Source organism: Lottia gigantea, assembly GCF_000327385.1.
Source record: "Lottia gigantea unplaced genomic scaffold LOTGIsca_27, whole genome shotgun sequence".
Lineage (NCBI taxonomy): Eukaryota > Metazoa > Mollusca > Gastropoda > Lottiidae > Lottia > Lottia gigantea.
The window spans coordinates 2,678,863-2,689,810 of NW_008708846.1; the positions used below are offsets into that span (position 1 = coordinate 2,678,863).

At 30.3% G+C, this 10,948-nt stretch overlaps 1 protein-coding gene across 1 annotated transcript in view; it reads right to left on the bottom strand.

Annotated features, from left to right (window-relative positions):
• LOTGIDRAFT_81703 (hypothetical protein) overlaps positions 1-7,894 on the bottom strand; it is a gene marked incomplete at both ends in the record, with an annotated part of 25,067 nt that extends 17,173 nt beyond the window's left edge. The window contains one exon of the mRNA XM_009056200.1: positions 7,815-7,894. Coding sequence (XP_009054448.1) covers positions 7,815-7,894 — 80 coding nt within the window. The remainder of the gene's footprint in view (positions 1-7,814) is intronic.
• Between the last annotated feature and the right edge of the window lie 3,054 nt (positions 7,895-10,948).

Below are 10,948 nucleotides of genomic sequence, written 5' to 3' on the forward strand. Positions count from 1 at the left end.
CCTGCATGCATGGGATAACTGTATTACTGTATTAAAGAGCAATGACCAAAGTTTAAAGTTGTCCAACATATGCAGTTTATTAGAGAATTTTGTAAATGCAGTCAATCTTGGCCTGGTAAATATGGTCATTATATATCATGTTACGCTGCAGAGCACTAGAAGAACTTTAAGGGTGGGCCTTATGAACTACAGTTTGTTTTTATGTAATCAAATATTTTATAATTACTTTGATAATATTTAATGTTGATATTTTTTTTTATTTCATGATTACTTTTTTCAATATTTTATTATTATTTTTTAATATTTCATTATTATTTTCCATATATTTCATGATTACATGTACCAAAAAAAAAAAATATGAAGAAATACTTAGCTTTTTGTTGTTCTTATACTAAACTTTTCATTTCACATCATTTGGAAACTGATGGAAAACATAATAAGTTGAGGAAAAAGTTTTATGAAAAGAGGCAGCTGAATGTGCGTATTGCTTAAATTCATGACATTTCTTAAGTAATTTTCTAATATTTCATGAACTATACTCTATAATATTTCAACATTTTATACTAAGGTTTCATGTACATTACTTTATAAACATTGTTAGGGCTTTAAAAAAAATCCCATCCAGAACTAAAATCCATAACTCAATTGCCAAGAACTTTCTTTAATTACTTAATAAACTTGTTTAATTGATTTGAATTGATTAAAATTGAGCAATATATCTGCAATATATAAAAAAATATATTAATATTATATTACAAGAGAATTGGAAAATGACTGGTGATAAAATATTTATATTTCATCCTACCATATTGATATTACCTCATAGTCACAATCAAAATAACTAACACCAACTTCACAGGGTTGTAGGCTATATCATCAGCAAAAAGTGTTGAAAGAAATCAATGAAGTGACAAAAGTCTGGCTAAAAATATCAGGCATCGTCACCTAGATCTGAAAGTGATGATTTGTTCATATCTTCATGCCATTTTATGGATAGTCTCTGACACCCAGTCTATTTGGATATAGTCTGGGAGATTACAATGATTTTTCTGTTACAACGCCTTCAACTCCCATCAAGGGAGATATCAACAATTAAGCATGTTTGATCTACAAGTCTCTCACAATTTGTTTACAACCAAAACAAATTAAAACTTATATCAGTTTATATTTTATTATTTTATCCACGGATAAAATTAAAAGTTATTGTCATGATAACTGAATTGTGATTTTAAACCAATTTCAACAGCAACTGTAGCCTTGGTCAATTACAAAGATTTTAAGCAGCCAGTCCAGGCCATCGCTGTGCGGAGACAAAGAGGGACTGGATGATTGAGGCTACTTTATGGAAAGAGAATTCAATGAGATCCGGAAGACCATTATTTTGGAATGTCAATGAACTTACTCCTTTTGTGGAGACCGCATTTTGTCATTAATTTTCGTGTGATTTTGGATGTCTATTGGACTCATGTTCTATTTTGTGATCTTGTGAAGCTAGACATATGAATTACTCTTTGAATAGGCAAATACGTTGGTTTTCTTCCTGTGATGTCACATGACGATTCAAGTTCCTTCCAATATGTTTGGATGCAAAGATTATTTTTTACTTGATTGTTGGAAAGCACATTTTCTTGGTCTTATTCTGACTTCTTCAAAATATATTGATTAAAGATAGATGGAAGCAGACAAGTTTCAGAGTTCAACGATGCATTATTCATCTTAAACATTGAGTGGCAATCTAACTTTAATAATGTGACTGTATTAGATAGTCATGAATCATTGGCAACTGTTGACAGAACAACATCAAACTTGTGAAACTGACTGTTTAATTATTAATACAGCACAACACTCTCTTTTATTACTATTGTTTGGCAAATAACAAACTCATTTCCCTTGCAACATCCTTCCCCTTGTTGCTTCAATTGGAATTCTTGTATTTTCTTACATCCTTAGACCAGAAGTCACATATTTTTATTAACAAAAAAACAACAATTGTAACAAAGTTGAGTTTAATATCCTCCATTTGGCTATTCAGTATTATTTGGAATGAAAATGAAGTTTTTTTTATTTTGATTATATTCTTATTTCAAAAGGATGTATGACTTCCATTTTGTTTTTCTTCAAAAATTGAATACTTGTCAATTGAAAATAGTTTAAATCAACTTCTCTACTGTTTGTTACCTATTGATATTATCAAAAGCACACATTATTCTCTAAAGATTTCAACAAAAAAGTAAATGTATCATATGCAGTTGTGCTATCTTATGATTTAATTATAAGAAGGACCTGAACGTTTTTTCAGTTTATCATGTATAAACAGAAAAAAACCTTTGTACCTGCTTTTTTAGTTTATACAACGATAAACTGAAAAAATGTTCAGATCCTTCCTTATAATTAAATCAACTCGAATACGTGTTTAAATATTTATGTAATATAACAAAAACTTAAGGCACAAAATTGGCGCATAAATACCTAAAATTTTAACATAACGTTCATGAACTGATACTAACAATAGAGACGTCCTGGAGAACAGCCAATCAGCAATAAGTAGGTCACCTATATATAGTCTACTGTCTACTGCTTGAAAGTTGGAAGTTCAATTATTAAGACGCGTTCTAAATTAGTCCAGAAATCATGATATTGTTGGAATTTGGAGTGTGCACATTTGAGGGGATTAGAAAATACCTTTATCATTCAGTAACGTGTCGATTTCGGTTCGTTGACGTTTGAAGGAAAGACATTGACGCTGTGTAGTGACCATGTCAATCAAACTCAATGATAAAAATAGTCTGTTAAGGGGTGGAGCTTATAATTTCATTCCGTTTACCCAGATATAAACCGAATGCACGTGACAGCTGTTATCCAATCAAATCGCGTGAAACCATGTAAACGGAATCATGATTTAATTATTTGGTGATAATTCCAGACAAGAATGCCAAGAACATTCTGGAAATAACAACTGTCAAAATTTAGCTGAATTGGCAGAAAATTATGATTTTGAAAAGTGTTATGAAGAGCTGAAATTGAGCTCTCTCAGCACCTACACCAAAATCTGATCTCAGAGCAAGAAGATTGCAGGCATCTATCTAAATAAGCTCCATGAATTTACATAAAAGGTTAACAAGTTTCATATCCATTAATTTTTCTTATCTACATAAACCTACAATAAGCTATAAATAATGTCAAATGCATGTACAAACTTCATAGTAAACGCATATGGACTTGAAATTGATGTTTCTTCTAAGCTAAGTATTGTTTTTTTATGAAAAATCAATGCCTGAACAATGTTATTATGATATAGTTAATGTACTTTTTTAACTCAAGCACCAAACAACCTTATGACATATATGTACAACACTGGCTTTTTTTCATCAATACCAATCATCTGTGTTGATTCATGTCTGGCAGAATGAATATTATTTCTGTTGTCTGCAGATTCCTCACTCCTGTGGAGAATTTATAGGTTTCCCCTAAAATGGCTGGTGCTTTATTCAGCATTAAAACCTACTTTCCATATTGATTAAACATTTCATGAAATTAAATAAATCATGAACTTTATCATGCTAGGCTATATCAATCCTTTTAATTATGTTGTAATAATGTTATGTAATAGATCAATAGTATTATTACATTATGTTACGAAAACACCAACATAATATACTTAGTGTATCTAACTGACATTAATGTAGAAAAAGCAATGAATATATCTAGTTTGTTATGCTAATCTACATTATATGTGCCAATCTACATTTCATGCATCTATTAAGTGAGTGTTAAAGATGTTATGTAATAAAAAGAATGTGTCTATTTAGTAAGTATTAAAGATACTATATAATAAAAAGAGAGTGTCTATTTAGTGAGTATTAAAGATACTATATAATAAAACGAGAGTGTCTATTTAGTGAGTATTAAAGATACTATATAATAAAACGAGAGTGTCTATTTAGTGAGTATTAAAGATATTATATAATAAAAAGAGAGTGTCTATTTAGTGAGTATTAAAGATGTTATGTAATAAAAAGAGAGTGTCTATTTAGTGAGTATTAAAGATACTATATAATAAAAAGAGAGTGTCTATTTAGTGAGTATTAAAGATACTATATAATAAAAAGAGAGTGTCTATTTAGTGAGTATTAAAGATACTATATAATAAAACGAGAGTGTCTATTTAGTGAGTATTAAAGATACTATATAGTAAAAAGAGAGTGTCTATTTAGTGAGTATTAAAGATACTATATAATAAAACGAGAGTGTCTATTTAGTGAGTATTAAAGATACTATATAATAAAAAGAGAGTGTCTATTTAGTGAGTATTAAAGATACTATATAATAAAAAGAGAGTGTCTATTTAGTGAGTATTAAAGATGTTATGTAATAAAAAGAGAGTGTCTATTTAGTGAGTATTAAAGATGTTATGTAATAAAAAGAGAGTGTCTATTTAGTGAGTATTAAAGATGTTATGTAATAAAAAGAGAGTGTCTATTTAGTGAGTATTAAAGATGTTATGTAATAAAAAGTGTGTGTCTATTTAGTGAGTATTAAAGATAATATGTAATAAAAAGAGAGTGTCTATTTAGTGAGTATTAAAGATACTATATAATAAAAAGAGAGTGTCTATTTAGTGAGTATTAAAGATATTATATAATAAAAAGAGAGTGTCTATTTAGTGAGTATTAAAGATACTATATAATAAAAAGAGAGTGTCTATTTAGTGAGTATTAAAGATGTTATGTAATAAAAGGAGTGTGTCTGTTTAGTGAGTATTAAAGATACTATATAATAAAAAGAGAGTGTCTATTTAGTGAGTATTAAAGATACTATATAGTAAAAAGAGTGTGTCTATTTAGTGAGTATTAAAGATACTATATAATAAAAAGAGTATTTATTTTATTTTTATGTCATGGAATTGCAGGGCTTGAATTGACACGCAAAAAACATATTCCGGTCACGCATCAGTTAGTAGGTGTTTAAAACATACAAACGATCTCAACGAACTTTAAAGGATTTATCAATAATTCCAATTATTCTTGAAGATACTTGAAGCATTTATAAAAGTTTATAAAGAAATTATTACAGAAATGGAAGGTCTAATGGGCACAGCCATTTTGGATTCCGCTCTCGGGGGATCCGCCATCATGACATCATCAAAGCAATTGTGTGGCAAGGAGACCTTCAGATTTTAGACATGAGGAGAATTTTCAGTTCGATATGTTGTTCAGTTTCTTGGAGGAAAGGGTGTTAATTTCAAATGAAATTTCTAAAACCTAATATTTGTATATACCCAAAAGACAATCCAAGACAAATATAATCTATCTACAATTCATGTAAATTTTTTAGGGTGTAGGTTTTTGTGTTTCATGTTATTGTATTTGTGCTAAGTTAATTCATGTTCGAATACAACTCTTCATTTATTTCCTCAAAATTCTTGGCATTCTGAACCCTGGAACGTATGTTGGGCAGGATCGGGTCTTGTGTCACTGGTATAAAGGGGGCAATACGGCCGACGTGTGAATAAGGTATATTACTGTTATTACATCATTTTTGTTATAAATATAATCATTTAATTATAATTATTACAAATCTGGTTTACGAAAAAAGACAATGAAGTTATGAAATTGTATAAATTACAAAAATTCCTAATGTAATAAAGTGTAATCTTAATGGTGTTACATCAAAGAACTATCAAAAATGTAAGTGACAGTGAGCTGTAAACACTATTACCGATTAGCTCAGCTAAAAAATTCCTGTTTCTGAGGCTAAGGTACGATTTGTCAAATGGATGGGGACAGTCTACCTTTAATGTATAACATCATGTTTGTGTGTGGTATGTTTATTGGATTATGACTAAATGACTGAACTATGTTCCATTAAGTACATAATAGTAATCAGTTAGTCCACTGTTAACATAATCTATTGATTTAACTAGTAACCTATAAATATTTTACTATTTTTATGGGTAAATTAACCAGCCGTTACCAAGAGATTGATCAAAATAAAGCATAGACTACTAGTATTCTTGCTTAAGTACAATGACTAAAGTTTTCTGTAACCACTAATTATTTAGAAAACAAAATTCAAATTTTTTCTCTAAAATTTAGGATTTGATTCTGTAGGAAGCATCTATATTTTGTACAAATGAATGCACTTCAGTTTCTCTCTGATTCTCATCATTAACAGTTTATTACTATTTCATTAGATTTTTCTTTCATGTTTTAACTTAAATTTCAAGATAAAAACAAGCACAGTTCTCCATTTGGCTGCAACATTATACATTTGAGATTTTCACCAATTTCCTTGGGAAGGGGTGGGAGGTCTCCTAGAAAAATGGTCTGTACCCCAAATTGTGCTTTGTACTTTTTTGTACTAATATATGTTTCAAAATATTTAACCTTACCATGGCAGGATTGAGTCAATGCCACCCACAGAGCCTTGTTTTAAATCTCAACTTTAGACATTAAGTCAATCTGTCCCCAATTTTACCCCCAATCTCAGGAGACTTGTTCCATCACTGATCAGAACTATAATTCTTGTCAACAACTGAACAGAATTAAATTCAATCCACTAAGAAATTATGTTTCATTATTGCCTCCCCTTGGAGAATAAATGAATTGATGGTTAAAAGTGTCAATGACTGAAACTGCAGGTGTTTCTCAATATTGATTTTAAACATATCCAAAACTATTACACTATTTGTACTGTGTTTCAAATTTTCAGGTTAAACTATATTCTCATAAAGTAATGCAAGGTTACCTATTTCTAAGTGTTTGGTTAAGACAAATAAAGATATTTATCTACTACTATCCAATCCTGCACAGAGATTTTTTCAAACCCTTGAAATTCTGACTCGTCAATAATGAGTAAAATTCCTATATTGAAGTATTTATAAAAGAATAAAGCTAAGATTCCATGTAAGCATCATGTGGATCCGTCATGCGTTAAAAATTGAAATGGTTGGTTTAAGAGGGTATGATTCCATATAAGTGGAAGCAGCATCCGTTAAATGGTCTCCGTCATGCGTCAACAAAAAAAATCGCCAAGTGTAGTGATTTTTGACACACCCGGACGCCTTTCCGCGTTGATATCTCCCAACTGTGACGTAGTTTGTGGGGATTCCCTGTCTTTTTTCCCGCCATATTTTGACAACGAAGATAGGGAAATGAACATACTCGACACAAACTTCTGAAAAACTCATAGAGTTAGTGAAAAAACACCCTCATCTTTACGATAATAGATCGCAATTACACCATGATGCGCATTTCATGTATAATAGCTGGAGCATCATTGCCAGGATCATCATAACCGAAGGAATAAGCATCCATCTGTCTGCACATATGGAATCATATTTGATCCATGACGGATCCCCAAGGGCCATTTATGTCCGCATGACACGTATATGGAATCTTAGCTTTATGCAATTTTCGTACATTTATAGTACTTCAGAGGAATATTTACATATATTTAAGACTCCAATCAACCCCCCAAAATGGTGCATCTGTCCCTTTAATGATAATGTGATGGCACATATAAGTATCATTTATACTATAAAATCGTAGCATTCATGTTATTAGAGTATGGTAATCAATGTGTAATTAGAGGACAGAAGACCTTAAACTAGATTTTAGATAATTATGGAACAAATAGAAATGTATCCATGTATACAATAATAATAAAATATTTTCACTGTTAAAATAGTGCTCAATACATCAATTGTAGAGCAATGAAAAAAATTAAAACAGAACCTGAAACATGTTGTTACTGAAAGTTTGTTCTGAGGTCTTCATATACATGTATTATGAAGTATAAAAATATCTACTTACACTGTAAAATGGTACACAAAACACTTCCATCCAGTAGGTCTTTCTAGAAAATTGTACATCTTATTCTGTAAAGTAGCTCGGACATTATTTTTTAATTTCTGCCTATACTGCGTCTCTAATAACCTGTCCATTTGAGAGATGACAGGTTTATATTCATCCCATCCTTTCGGCTCCGAATCGGAGGTGTTTTGTATACGTGGTGATCCCATTTCGTTCATTTCCATATCAGTCCTTGGAGAGTTCTTGAAAGTCGATGTCAATTGTTGATATAACAGGAAATTCAATTGGCTTTGTGATGACTCTATTGAGGGCCATTGAGAATATGTGAGCTTCAATAATTTTTTCCACACTTCAAACACATAAAAATGAAAGTTGACGCAACTGGTGCGAAATGAAGCGGATGAAAAACTTCTTAAGATACAGACAGTTAACGCTTGTCACCAAAAAATAATTACAGATAGTTTTGATAAGCATACTGATTGGAGTTAATCATTTGTTTTTCACCATTTAAACGTTGCTTGGAAACACATATATAATCAACCTACTCCACTTTGCTTGTATTTCTGATCATGGCGTCATATTCCATATCAATAAGGATAAAATATTTAACTGTGCAAATCAATAAATGCAATAATTCTGTAGTGCATCATTTTTCATACGTGAAGAGTCAATGTTCCATTTATTCCTGAAAAAATAAAAGATAGTCATGAATATTTACAATTAGTGATACACAAAATTAATTCTTGATTGCAACTACATCACATTATAATTGAAATACTCATAACTACATTACATGAAAAAATTTGATCTGAAATGAATGGAATTGTGCTTAAAATTCCAGTTAAATTCAATCTATTTTGGCTTAAAATGCTATAATGTAAATACATGATAATTTTCCAACATTTAGTTGTCATATTTAAAAAAAAACGTAACAAACAATGTCATGAAATAATGTTCATTGTAATGAGCAGCTGACATTTTTTTTTGTATGAACTGAACACACAAAGTTCGTCTTGGATGAACAACACAATTTTCAAAAAATTTAACAAAGGTACATGCATATTAAAAATTAAATTAATAGATCTTATCCTAAGTTAACTGTATTTCCACTGAAAGTGAGTAAAAACAGGGTTAGAGCTAATTTAAAGGTAACTTTTTGCCAAATCAATTTAGTTTCCACTGAATTTGACTTTTTATGAATGATAATTGCCTTGACTAATAATGTTAAAGAATGACATTCTGAAGGTTCAAAACTTTAGAACAAATGCAGCTTGCTTCACTCCAACCATGTGCATGCAGAAGCATTTTGGCATGAGCTGACAAATCCCGCAGTACAGAAATGAATATGGCTTTCATTTGATCTGAATTCCAATTACAGAATGAAAGAATGTTTTTTTTTCCATACATTTTAGTTATGCACTTAATCCAGTTAAATCTCTGGAAAGTAAGCATTTACTCTCTCATTGGAAACAATTTTCATATTTTTACCAGACACACATGATATACCTTAAGTTAAATATTGAGAAATATTCAATATCCATATAGAGATGTCATACAAAATGATTGCCACTACGTGTGTATTATGGTCTACACATTTTAATCTCTACTTAAATAGGACAGCCATTAAAATAAATTAAACATTAATATTTTTAATCAATAAAAATTATTGAAGTTAGATAGGAATAGTTGGTCATAATGTCTGTTGATCACGCCTGTCATAGCTGTAAAAATCATCATCAGACTAGAAAATTGCTAACAACTGACCTTTTCACAAAACAACACATCAAATTTTTTCTTAGTTCAACTTTTTCAAAGAAAAAAATCATAATCACATGCAAGATTCTCAAATCATTTAACAATCTCTATAAGCAATTGCGACAGTCTATAATAGAGCTAGAGCGTGAAATACAAGCAATAAATGAAGGCTTGATTTCAATAATATTTATATTATGTGTATCTGCAGTTTTACAGCACAACTGAACTTGTATGATACTTTTTAACATGACATGATTCACTGATGATGATACCTTATTCAAAGGATGTTGCTAGCTCAAGAGAGTTAGAATCCCAATTCATAATTCAAGGCAATTCATCTGTATAACAGATACGGATAATCTAGGAAAGATCAATGCCAAGAAATTCGGCCAAGGATCAACCATTATAGGATTAAGATTGGCAATGTGACATGACAAGATCTCAGAATAAAAATTCTCTATCTTTCAGCAATAAATGTCTATAGGTTAGATCTGCAACGATTCTTGAAGTTGCGATTCAATACACTATACGATACTCATCCAACGATACAATTTATTACGATAATTATCACGATTCATTTATTAGAGAAGGAAAGAGAAAAAATAGTAGAAATTTGTAACATTACTAACAATTTTGTCAATATTTAGCACTTGAGAACATTTAGAAGTAAGGAATTGTGAAAAAAAAACTAAATTTTTAAAGTCAGAAATGGAAATTTGCAAATTTTGAAGTGAAAGTCATACTTGAAAAATGAAAACATGACACAATTTCTTATACACACAATGATTCTGTATCATTTGTTATTAAAGGGGGCTAAGAATTAATCATGCCAATACATCAAGATTATCTTAATCGAATATAATGCCTCGATAAGATGGAAAGAATCGCAGTTCATCTATTCATCGGTAAAGATAAACAAACTAAATTCCACAAAATCCATAAAAACAAACCAAAAGGTCTTATTACCATGGAAAAGTCACCATATATATGTAAAGTAAAAGGTCAATATACTACCATCTATTATGAAAGCTAAATCCCTCTTGTTACACAATTTGATCAATCAACTATGGGATACCATCTGTTATCTGTTTAAAGTACAAACCAGTCCCTTGGCAATCATCTTCTGTTAGAAATACAGAATTAAAGATAGCAATGTTTTGCTTTAACTTAATGCTGCAAAAGATACAGAAATAACCTCAAGAATTAACAAGTTCTACCCTTACCAATACAACATTTTCCCACAAAAGCAATCTTTACTTTAGTCAGTAGTGTTATCGGGTGTGGCAAATGAATGATCACACAGTGGGTGACGTTTCAAAACTTTATTACAACAAAACTAAAACAAACCTCTGAAAGTACAGTAAGTATGGTTATATAAC